The sequence below is a fragment of the Aplysia californica genome, unplaced genomic scaffold (genome assembly GCF_000002075.1).
Source record: "Aplysia californica isolate F4 #8 unplaced genomic scaffold, AplCal3.0 scaffold00301, whole genome shotgun sequence".
Lineage (NCBI taxonomy): Eukaryota > Metazoa > Mollusca > Gastropoda > Aplysiida > Aplysiidae > Aplysia > Aplysia californica.
In genome coordinates, this window is record NW_004797571.1 from 695736 (window position 1) to 708956 (window position 13221).

General features: G+C 37.8%; 1 protein-coding gene across 1 annotated transcript in view; it reads left to right on the forward strand.

The window, feature by feature from the left end:
• LOC101864467 overlaps window positions 1-13221 on the forward strand; it is a gene marked incomplete in the record, with an annotated part of 61055 nt that overhangs the window by 37023 nt on the left and 10811 nt on the right. Inside the window, 12 exon segments of the mRNA XM_035970654.1 lie at window positions 667-753; window positions 3607-3696; window positions 5337-5528; window positions 6188-6418; window positions 6820-6954; window positions 7440-7537; window positions 8218-8404; window positions 8885-8989; window positions 9922-10138; window positions 10997-11172; window positions 11947-12158; window positions 12826-12907. Coding sequence (XP_035826547.1) covers window positions 667-753; window positions 3607-3696; window positions 5337-5528; window positions 6188-6418; window positions 6820-6954; window positions 7440-7537; window positions 8218-8404; window positions 8885-8989; window positions 9922-10138; window positions 10997-11172; window positions 11947-12158; window positions 12826-12907 — 1812 coding nt within the window.

Here is a 13221-nt window from a genome sequence, read left to right on the forward strand (position 1 = left end):
GGATAATTGCCATTTTTATTGTTTGTTGTACAAGAATTATCCTCCGCAGTTTAAAGAACTATGAGCTCCTGTTACTTGCATTACTATCATGACCTATCGTGACCCAATTCTTTCTCAAATTAACAAATTTGTCTGTAAGATGCTACTGATAGGTTCTACTTTATTCCTCTTGTTCCGATGTTTCTGTATGTCTGTCTGACATTTTCTGGCCCTGCCTAACTGGCTGTAACGGTGTTGACTTGCTCTCCTTTAATATGTACATGATTTAAAAGTTCAGTTTAGTTTTAATGAAGGGAAGCACATCAACTCAATAACAGTCACTTTGTGCTGGGAAAAGCGGAACCAACTTTCTGGAACAACTCAAGAAGAAAAAAGAAGTAAGACTTATCAACAATGTCCTTGAACTGAAGACCTACAAGAAAGGAATTAAATAAAATACTGGAGAGGAACTTAAAACACAACACGAAAGAAGTTTGGTACAAGAAGAGAAAGCTAACAGTGAGACAACCTGTTAGACTCACAATCTCTATCTTTGTCTTGGTGGTGTGTTGACATTTTCACAAGAAGTATGCCATTCACAACCTGTATATAACTGACCTCAGTGTGTGTGACAACTCACTTAACTTGACCGTGGGCTATTCCCGAAATACCCCACACTTTTTTCAGGCTTGGGATGCTGCGACATTCGCTGAGCACCTGGAGAGAGTTTATTGCACTGTCCAAAGAAAAGAAGGATAAATACTCATCGGCTGTGTAAGTGTTTGTAGTTTTTACAAGTTTCTGCTGAACGATGATTCGTCAATGTTTGTTTCAGATCTGCCTCCTAAAGATGAAGAAGTTTTGGGGGGCATGTTATTGCCTCTCTCTGTTGATCTAGTATTACATAGGACTATGACACAGATTTTCTTGGGTGATTAAACAGTGACACACAGTTTGACTATTTGTTTTAATGTTGCATCAGGTTAGATCAAAGGCCCATTTAGTAATAATAATAATAATAATAATAAGAGCATTAATTTGTATCCTGCCTTTTCCCACAACATGGGCCCAAGGCGTACATAGGAGATTAAAAACGCTTTCATACTAACACCATACAAATTCATCATGTCCGCACATTTTGACAGCAACATTCTTTCAGACAATTTAAAAAAAAATGCTAGTGCAAAAAGGCAAGGTACTAATGTCCTTTAATTAAAATATTTCTTAAATAGATATTATGTTTTGAGTCCCCTTTTGAAAGTATCAAGTTTTATTTCGGTCCTCAAAGCATGAGGGAGAGTGTTCCAAACTGTTGGCCCAGAAAAAGAAAAAGCTTTCACCATATTTCTTCAGTGACACACGAGGTGTTGAAATTAGTCTAGAGCCACTGGACCTTAGTTCATATGATGGTGTGTATTTAGTGCAGGGAAAGAGTAAAGTAAACAGACGAAAGCAACTGAGGGGAAAAAAGCAGGACTTTCTAGTACCGGTACCACTCAGACTGTTCTATTTTGTTTTCCTAGTAACTCTTCTGATAATCTACATCCCATTATAGCCTGATCGAGGGGTTGGGGGGGTGTGGGGGGGGGGGGGTAGTGATAGGAAAATAGGGTTGGGATAATGTTGAAGGCCTATACAGGGTGATGGGAGATGGTACAGTAAGGTATGGTATATGGTATGGTGAATGCCCCCCCCCCCCGAACATTGGAAAGGGTGGGGCTGGAGAAAAGTAAAAGTTGGAAAATCTGAATTTTACGTCCATCTTTTCATTAATCCGATCCAAATGAATGGAAAGCTTTGAAAACTTCTTTAGTTACTGAAGTACAAGAACACTTCATGAGGAATTTGAACCAGAGTCACCTGCATTGTAGTCCAGCATGATGCCAAATGATCTGTCATGTCCGTTCTGGGGGTTAAGGATAAGATGTGTAGTAATGTGGATAATGAAAATAAAGTGTAGGTGAACCTACTCTAGTGGCCACCGGTCCAAGGCGACAATCACTTGAACAAACGACGGCTTCTCCCCTTGCATTTAAAAAAAAATTATGAAGGCAGTGTCCAAAATGTCCACCTGTCTAAGACAACCAGTTTTCCTGTCAATGTGTTGTCAATGAATGGCGGTCATGGACAATTTTGACTGTTGGCTTTATCACTAATTTGTTAACAATGAATGGCAGTCTTGAACTATTTTGACTGTAACTGTTATCAACTCCATGTGGGCCCCTTATCTTATTTGACATCTGACAGAGGACTTTTAAGATCCTAGTAGTTGGTTGTCTTCTTTGTTTTTTTACTTTACTTTAACTCTTAATTTTATAATAATCTCAGTAAATCAAAAGTTACTGAACAGAGGCTTCAGGGAAGTGAAGACTGTTACAGATTGTCAAAAAGTTAAAGATTCATTTGTTTCATCATTTTATCGTTTGATCTAAATAAATGAGATAATGTCATTGCATTTTGGAGCCAATTAAATCGTATTATGTTTTATTAATTTTTTTAGTGTGAGAGTTAAAAAACATTTAAATTAAAAAACAAACGAACTGATATGTTATTGAAAAGTACATTGATCATTGTTTTGGTGGAAATGCGCAGTATGAATGTAATTTATTATTTTTATTATTCATTTACACCTTATCAGTAAGACGTGATAGCACAGATCATGACTGTATATAAGACCAAATTTCACTTCATCAAACTTATGGAGTGATCTCTCCTATTTCTCTTCACCAAGATTTTATTTAACTTTGTGTGGTTAACCATACTAAACCATTCTTCCACACACATATTCACACTTTTTTACATATACCGAACCAAACATGACTCTCACACACACACGCATGCACACACACACACTCACACACACACACACACACACACACACACACACACACACACACACACACACAGTGCACGCGAAGTACTGAGAACAAAACCAAAAACAACAGCAAACCAGAAACAAATTAAACAAGCTTTCCTTTTGATACCTACCTTTAGTCCTTCAACTTGTTGCTTTCACTTTTAACTTCTATTCAAAAACAAGGAAGTGCATATAGTTGTACATTTTACGGCAATTTATCAGCACGCAGGAGCACTCGTTATAAATCTTACAATTTTTTAATATATACATGTAGAAATTGTACAAGTTGCTACTTAAGATGAACAATTTAATAAGCAAAACTTTTTTGCAGCTAGTTGTTTGAACACACAGTAAATATAAATCACCCTTCAACATGTAGCAGTCATTCTAAAATGTCCCTTTGTGATTTCTCTTGTGCCTTTAGCTTCTTTTTTTTTTACCAATGTTATACGATGTTCTCAAAGAAAATTAAAACGGAAAAATGTTTGTTAAAGTGCACACATATCAATTACATGATGTTACCTAAGAATCCTTGCAAGTATTTTCATTAATTGTATTACTTTTCAACAAATTACAGCGAAGGTCTCTTTTTTTAATGTATGTTTTTGTGTCAACTTTTCTACATCTACAATTAATAATAGCAGATGACCCCTAATATCTGTACTGTATTTTTTTACTACTTTTCAACAATTAATATCTAATATTTCCGTATATTTATAATTGTCTCTGCTTTTCTACAATTAATGATAAAAGTTGTGTTTTTGTTACAGGAGAAAACATAATCACACACTTCTTTCCACGACGTTCTTCACCATGGTTCTGACGTACAAGAAAAGCCGGAAGGCTAGGGCGTATTTCAGGTGAGCGTCTGTCGCTGTTTTCTGAGTGGCTTGTTGTGGGGTTAGGTTGGGGGAAATAACGTATGACTATTGATTGTGTCAGTTCTGATGCACTGTGAAGTATTTTTTGGTTTGTTGTGCATGGTTTTTGCTGATGTTGTTTTTGTTGTTGTTGTTAACGCTTTAAGGATGAAGCGGACTCATATGCCCGACCATCAGCAAACCAAAAACTATGTTGCATCACATTCCAAACCATCATTCACACAAATCAGAGACATGAATTTGCCTATTTCATAATATGCATGCTTTTTGCATGCCTCATTAAAATTTCAGACGAAGAAAACAGAATGGAAGAATGTGTAAGAATAACTTGGTCATGCCTCTTTTTTTATTCCCCCTGTGGCAGTGCCACTGACTGAAGTGCCTTTAGGCCATTCCCAAAGGGGGGACATTTCTCGTTCAAGCAAAGTAGAATTGTAAATGGGCTGACTCATGTCACGCTCATAACTGTGCCTGATCTACAACAGGGAACTGCTGCTTTTTCTTTCCTGATCCTTACTAATGTCATTTTCCTCTACTTCTTTTGTATGTTTGTCACTCTCTTGTGACCTGCTATTTTGGGCTGCCTTGATAGTCAAAGCAGACCTTGTGCTGTTGAAACTAAAGAGGTGAGCAGTCTAAGTCTGATTCCCTGTAAAGACTTCTCTGTTGACACCCACCCCTTGGCGCTCAAATGACCTTATGCAGTTGCGAGCGCCGTAAAACCCTCTACTATAACCAAAAACAATGTCTCTTTTTTAATAGCACTCTATCCAGAACAACACGTGTTCAACGAGTTAATGAGGGTGATGTGTTTTTTGCTGGTCTCTATATTTCTGCTGTGTCACCAATAGTGATGCTGTTATTGTTGTTGCTGCTCCTTCTGTTGATGCTGATTTTGAAGACGATGAGGATCCCGATGATGATGATATTGATTTTAATGATGTTAATAATGATTATGATTATGTTTTTCGGGGAGGGGAGGGGGGGGGGGGAGGAGAAGGGAGAGGAAGAGGATAATAATGAGTTCTTCAAAACCTATTTATCCAGTTTGACTAATTATGCTATATTCAATCCCTTCACATTCAGATGTGCACTTCCCCTTGTTCCTGACTCCTTACATTTCTTTAATCCTCTTCTCTGTTTGACGGATGATGAGACACTACAGTGGGTGGTTGGCAGGTGCTCTCTTGTGGTTTACTCTTTTTTTCCTATCAAACATCTATCTTTCTTATCTCTCCTCCTTCTTTTTTTGTGTTTGTTACACTCTTGCAATACCTCTAATCTTCGGCACTTTTATGACCTTATTATATTGCAAATGCTGTAAAACTTTTATTTAAGCAAGACGCGACTGATAGGTTAAATGTAATTCTTTTTCTATCCTGTGTTAATTCCTCTTTCTCTGTATGTATTTTTTCCTGCCCTAAATAACCGTCATTACATCAATGCGTTTGTCATCACACAAGCCAAAAACTATTTCTCTGACCCACCCCATGTGACCTTTGACCTGTTACGACTGGACGTATATAACCCACCTCACATGACCTTTGACCTGTCACGACCGGACGTATATAACCCACCCCATGTGACCTTTGCCCTGTTACGACTGGACGTATCCGCAGACACCAGAGACTGTACGAGGTATTCTGGGCGTGGCGTGACGCCAGCAAGATTTGTCGCACGGAAAGACAGGCAGACATGACACTGAGCAGGGACCACTGGCAGACACACAAACTTCGCTCCACATTCTCCGCCTGGCGGGATCGCCTCATGGTGTGTCGGGCTGAGAAGCAGGCCAACTTTAAAGTGTGTCGGTGAGTCTTCCTGACTGGACTTTATATGATGACAAAATAATGATAACAATGATAATAATGATAATAATAATAGTAATAATATTAATAATAACAATAATAATAATCATAATAATAATAATAATAATAGTTATAATAATAATGATAATAATGGGCCTAATAATAATAATAATAATGATGATGATGGTAATAGTAATAATAAAAGTATTAGCTTATCACATTAACTGAGGAAAGAGCTTAACTACAGAATTAGTTCCAAGTCAAAAATTAAATCCAAAGTAAAAAAGAGGAAAAATTCACTGTGGATCAATATTTCAGAATAAAAATGTTTTGAAATATGATGACCATGACCTTCATACATAAGAGTAAAGTAAAGTTGTTCCCTCATCCGTTCCGGACATTGGGGGTTGCCTTGTTAGTGAGACAACTTCCTGGGCCCTTGGCATATTGTGGTTGGGTGGCCAGTTCCTTTTCACGCTGCCTGTACTTCCCCAACTTACATAAGAACAAGTAGTGTATATTTGAAATTTTTTTTGAAGTTCTGTCAAAATAATGCTCTTTGTTTCTGTATTTTGTAAAGAACACAAGTTCTACAGCGTATTTTATTTCTTGCAGCATGCTTTGGATAGATTATAGAATTATATTTCTTTTTCTTTTTCCAGGAATGCTTTCATACTGTGGCTGCAAGCCTGGAAGAAAAACGTGGTTCATCGAGAAATGGTTGAGACGACCTTGACCCGTAACAAACTGAGACGAGCGCTGATCACGTGGCGTCAAAACGTTGTCCAGCTGAGACGACAACAGAGATTGGCTGTCGGGCTCATCGAGAACTGTCACTTGAGACAGACGCTGAGGACGTGGAGACAGTACACAGCTGCTCGGGTGGTGCTGAAGTAAGGGCTTATTCAAGTTTCTTGTTGATAAAAGTAATCGCAACAGAATATGTATTGTCAATGCTTGGAGACATTTAATATAACCAAAATGTTAGATGCTACTGGATCGCTAACAACAACAACAACAACATAACAACAACAAACGTTAGTGGAGGTAACTAAATTGAGTGTTGGTTTGGTAAAAAATGTTATAGGTCGTCTGTTTATGTTACCATATTAAAATGTAAAGATACTTTTTTTTTTTCTAAATAGTATAAATGATTTTTTTCTTAATGGGTGGGGCGAGGTGGGGGGGAATCCCTTTGCCCTTAAGCACCTTTATAGAATGACTTCTTTTCTGTGCCCCTAGTATTTCTACCTGTGGAACATGAAGACACGTATTTCTTTCTCTCTCTGTCTAGGAAAAAGGCATCTGTCCACCGTGCCACGTACCAGAGGAAGACTTTGTGCTCTTGTTTCCTCCTCTGGATGGAGAGTTGTCGGCAAAAAATGGCCGAACATCAGGCCTGGCAGTTTTGGTCAGAATGTTGTGCCAGGTAAATATTGTTTGGAGAATTTGAATTTTGCCCCTGGGGACTTGTGAAGTACTGTTATTAGTATGAATATATTTTGGATGTCTCTTTTTGACTTATCTCTTTATATTTGATCATACTTACACACAATAGTAAGGTGTAAATCTTCTTATATTTGAATTTTATTTCTTTGTTTAAAGTCACAACAAAATAGAATTGTCTACATGAATTACATGTAATTATAATCTATGTTCATTTTCGATAAGTGAAATGAACCAAAAAAATGTATATGATCTTTTCCATACTCTGAAAGCAACCTTTATGCTCTTTGTAAATGATTTGAAATTCTTTGATGTTTACAAATTATTCGTCTGTCATCTCTACATGTTGATATTGCTAGCGTAATGGGATGTAAGGTAAAATGAAGTTTTTAAAAATATGACAGATTGTTGACTGAATAATTACGTGCAAATAATCCATTTAATCCTCTTTTATTGAATTTTCTTCAGAAAAATGGCGGCCCGCTGGAGGCAAAATTGTCACAAACAAATCTTGTCGAGGCTTCTAAATGACACCCAGCCACAGAGAGAAAGCCGCTTACTTCACGGTAAAAACTCACGACTTGTTTTGTGTTTAGTGAATGTTTCAGTTTTGTTTCTCTTTTCTAGTCATTTTCTATTCATTTATAGACAGAAATGATTTTCATTCATTAAACAGCAGCAAATGTAAGGCTTGAAATTTTAATTTTCAGTTGAAGCATCTTTATGTGTATGTTCATCTACTAAAATGTGCGCGGATTTCAGAAATTTCTAAAGAAAGTATGTCTCATTCTTGACTTATTATCAGACTGAACTATTTGCAGAAGAGAAACTTAGGCTATTTGATTTAAGAATTTATATGTCTGTTTCTGGTACAGTTTTTGGTGGTTGGACAATGGTAATGTAGTTGGCTGGTATATTCATAGCTTTTGAGAGGAAGACTTTGACGTCTGTGGATAGCAGTTATGTGCTTTGCCATCGCACGTGGAAGACCTGAGTTCAATTATCATGTGGGGAGAATTTTTATTGAGTATCTCTGTCTTTCTGCTGGGTTGTTGTATCCCTCTCAGTCTGGCTTAAATTGACCCTGACTGGCAGTGTTGAAGCTTTCCTCCTAAATGATCTAAATTGTGTCACGGGGGTTGTAAAAACACATACATTTAAAAAAATAAAAGCAAACATAACAACAAGAAGTAAACTCAGTTTGTCACGTTGATAAACAAATGAATGTTCTTGTCTTTCACTAAAGCTATGTTTACCCACTGGCTTGCGTCCTTTGAGAGGAGAAATCAGGAGAAGGAAGAGGCGGAGAGTATGAGAGGACGCTTGGAATGGTCGCGTCTGCAGAGAAACTTTGAGTTCTGGAAGAACGCCACGCAGAAAGCTCTGATTATCAAGCCGATGGTTCAGAGACGAGAGAGGGAGAGCATGTCTTCGTAAGTCGTTGATTTGTTTTCTGAATAAATCATCAAATCTGCAAAGCGGCTGGATCATAATTTGAGAAAATTATAAGAAGGTTGTATTAAATCTGCAAAAGAAGAAATTTACGTGAGACATTTCGGGTAAAGATCCATCTTTAACATGCAAATACACCCCCTCCCCACCCCAACACACACACTCACACAGACACACACACACACACACACACACACACACACACACACACACACACACACAAAAACTTACACACTCCCACACACACGCACACACACTCACAAACACACACACATACATACACACACACACACACACACACACACACACCTACACACAAACACACAGGTTCATGAGCACATTCATACACATGCACTCTGTCACACATTCTGTTCTCCTTACAAATCTGTTCAAAGGGTAAAGTTAATGCTAACATGGCTGTATAGTAATGACATCATTAGCACATTTGTTTATATTTCCAGATGTTTTGCTCAATGGCAGCAGTTCATTGCTCAGAAATCTCAGTGGAAGCTTGGACTACAGACATGTCATAAGAAAAACCTGCAAAAGGCGTTTTCTTCTTGGAGGTGAGCTCAGGTTTATTTTGCTAGTTATAAGAAGCAGCCCATATATATTGAATCCCGAGTATACTTGATCTCGAGCAGTGCTTTGATCAGGATCAGCTATGACAATTCTCTCTTTGAAGGATGATTTTAAACAAACACGTCCAACTTTCTTATAATACAAGGTCTTGAAAAATTTCTATATATAGATGCTAAACAAAAGTGAACTCTTTATCTCTATGTCGGGGTCCTTTTTTTGGTACTAAATCTAAAAATGACAAAACCATCACTAAATTGAATCATTAAATCAACGCAAGTGAACTTATTTAGATAGTTCTTCATCAAATAAATACAATTTCGATAAAAGAGGCCTGTTTTCGGCAATTACCGAGGGGTAGATTGATGTCAAAGTCGTCGTAAAAGAATGTGCCTGAGCCGCTGTCAGCGATTCGCCTGTACAGCAGTTCCAACAGCGAGTTGCTGGGAGCGGCTTGCCGGAGATAAATAGTAAATGCATTTTCTGTTTGTTTGCTACAAGCATGTAAAAACTTGTATATAAGCGAGGAATACGCCTTTCTTTAGTAGAAATCATAGTTAGCAGCCATGGTCTTGACTAATCTGTCAGCCACAGGATGTTTGGTCTTTGTTAATCCTTTAGTAATGAAAGCTCTGAGAAATGTTTGATTTTTCAGCATCATTTTGAAATCTTTTCTGTTTTTTCTTTGTCAGCGTAGTAAAAGATATAGAATCAATTTCCCAATTTTAAGTATGTTTTAATTTTGGGAAGTTTGTGAGATGATTTTTAAAAAACCAACCCCGGTCAACTTGTTGCAGTATATTTTACCAAGCCAGGTAACGGACTAGACTTAAATAATTTAATTTCTACTATTATTCCAATTTCCCTACTTCTCACTGGTCCTGTTCCTTCTCTAATTCCTCTGTTTCTTCCTTCCCAGAAAACAGTACAAAGCCGTGCAAGTGGAGAAACTGATCAAGAAGCAAATTTCCAACGGGTTACTGCTCTGTTACCTGGAAGAGTGGAGGTTCTTGATCCTACGCAAACGCAAGAGTCGAGATTTCCGCAGCAGTCAGCTTCTCCGGAATTCTTTCACATACTGGAGCCAGAGAGCTGTGGCCCAGCTCAGGCAGAGAGAGAGAATGGAGGAGGAGGAGGTACACAGGCGTTTCTTTCCTTTATTTGATTGAGTGATTGCAGGATTCTTCATGATTTTGGTTTTGTTCCTGCATTTTTATAGTGCTTTTTTCCCCAGACATCGGAAATACTCTATACATTGACAAAACACAGCTGATAAAAACCTGTAAATTCTTTGCCATATCGACAGGCCGAAGGGCTAGAACTCAAATGGCTGCTGGATCAGAAAAGTAAAGTAAAAGTATAATATTGTGCTTTTAAAAAATCTATTTTATTCTGTTGAGGTGGACACCAACACTTCTGGTTTTCTTTTCTTTTTAGCTTGTCCTTTAGGCAGGCCCAACATTTTCTGGGAAATGTTTCAAGAGTTGAAAGTTCGCTGGTGATAATCCGTCGACATTAATAGAGAAAGAGACAGATGTGCGAAATAAGAATTTGGGGTTGGTGTTTCCTTTTGCGTCGTTTTCAAGTAATCCGTGGACTTTTTAAAATAAAAGCTTTCAAAATTTCTATTTAGATATGAGATACACTCCCTTTACCATACGTAAAAAACTATGTTTTTTTGTGCAGGAGAAGAGCTTCTGGATGATGCTCAAATATTTCTGGTTGTGGTTGGGGAATACGTTGCTTTCTCATCCTTATGCTTCTTTTTCCTCAAACTAAAGTGCCTGAACAATATCTGTCAAAATGATTACGTTGCTTTATTTATTTATTTTTTGTTTGCAGGAGTTGAGCTTTGAGATGAAGCAGAAATATTTCTGGTTGTGGTTGAGGAATACAATGGTATCTTATAGTTACACTTCTTTTTACTCAAACTAAAACATCAAGATGATATCTGTCACAACATCAACAATTATGTTCCTTTGTTTTGTTTGCAGGAGATGAGCTTTGAGATGAAACACAAATATTTCTGGATGTGGTTGGAGAATGCCAGAGGTCAGGGTTCAGAGACTGGGCAGGTCTTGGAGGGTTTTCTACAGCAGCAGGAGCGGGCGAGGGTGGCCAAAGCTTTCTGTATGTGGAGGAGACACATGCACTCCACGCTTATCGCAAGGTCAGTGAAGTAGATGTCAAGTGCAGGCTAGCTAGTTGTTTTGAATTCCCGGGGACTGTCTCTGTTTCGGCAGTTGGGAATTTGTGAACTTTATTATATTATTATTATAATACTCTACATTAAAACCAGTTCCACTTTTTGTAATTTTGATTGTTATTAAATGATATGGTATTATAATATTGGGTGTCCTTGGTTTGGTTTTGAAATAGTTGGCAAACCTGGAATTTTGAATTTGTGTAGCAATGCAAGAAAAACCGAGTCACTTGTCGTGCTCAGAGATTTTGAGGCATTGAGCAAAACATCAGTCTTTTCTCAACATTCTCTTCTCTGATTTCACGATTTCATGTGGCTGTAACACTGGAAACAAAGCAGATAGACTAATGCTGTTTTTACTAATGGTTTCTCTCAGCTTGGGTTGACCCTGACAAAGCCATCCGTCCAAAAAGTTGTCTTCTTTATTCCAATGGGGGTGCAACACAGTGGCAACATTATCATTCACAGTCAGTAAAGGTTGTGTTGTAATCTTTTTTTTATATTGCATCCCAGATTTGATTGTACTATACTTTTTTTTTTGTCTCAGATGACATAAAAGGCTTATTGTATTCTTTTTTTCTTTCAGATTGCCTTATGTGTTTTTTTCTGGTATCAGATTGTGTTGATATCTTTTTCATCACATAATATGTCTCAAATTGTATTTCCCTTATCTCTGAATGTATTGGATTATCTGTCAACACGTTTCACCTTGTGTTGCCCTATTTTCCCTCGTTGTCTCAGGGCGTACCAAAAGAGTCACAGCCAAAGACTTCTACGCACACTTCTCCTGGCGTGGCAGGAAGCCAAGAGCAACGCGGAGACAGACGCCATTCAGAAGTTCTCGGAGAGGATCGGCCTAAGCGAGGCCAGCGGCAGCGATGTAAGACAAGATACCCAGAATTCCTCTCTGCTCTATCTGCAAGATGGAGGGGCTGATGGAATGTGGGAGCTTGGTATGTCGTTTTACATGAGAAGATGGATAAGATGGTACTTCATTTATCCAGCATTAATATAAAGTGGATGGATGAAAGGTGCTCTGATATGGTTTACTCTTTCTTTTCTATAAAATGTATATCGTTTTTATCTCTCCTCCATATTTTCTTTGTATGTTACTCTTTAGTAACTGCTCTAATCTTTAGCACTTTTTTGGCCTAATTGTGTCACAAGCTCACAGGAATGTCAAAGAATTATATGTTGATGATAGGGCCTTTCAGTGGGTGGCCACTGGGTACCATTATGTCTTTTATACCTATGTATAATAACAAATGGGGCTTTATGCAGTAGCAGTCAATGAAATTATTGGTAAGATACTGTTTATTATGTAATATGGATAAATGGTAATTTTATGTTTGTATTTGTACATTATTCTATTATAAATAAAAGATTACCTCAGAGGTGGTTGGAGAGTGCCACTGATATGCTCTACTTCTTTCCATTCCCTTTGTTGTTTCTGTCTGTCTATTTTACTCTTTCCTTGCAATAAATGTGGTTATTGGGTCAATTTTCTTCTCTTTACTCAAACAAACAAACCAAAATTTACCCATGGGTATCAATAAAGATGGAATTAAAAAAAAAATATTCTGTAATCTCGTCACTTTAATCTTCTACATCTGTTTGCAGATTTCACTCTGGAAGACAATGACAGTGGCCGGTTCAACAACAGCTTCAACTCCTCTCTGTCCCTAGCCTCATCCGCTCGGAGGTAAGCTGGCTGGAAACTTTCTGGAAATTTCTGGAACTTTCCGGGTTTTTAGGGTCTTGTTTGGGGTTGTTTATTTTGTCACTAACTAGAGCTGATATCTCAAGGGAAAGAAAAGTTTTACTGGCAGCTGTGGAGTAGTGGAGGTGCTATGATGTCGCAGGCGTAATACTTGAGTTCAATTCCTGTATGGGGGGAATTTCTAACCAGTATCTCTATCTTCGTTTGACAGAGTAACCCCATCAGCCATGATTGTCCCTGACATGTATGTCTAAGTGTGTGTCCTAAATGATCTAAATTGTGTCGATTGGAGGGGG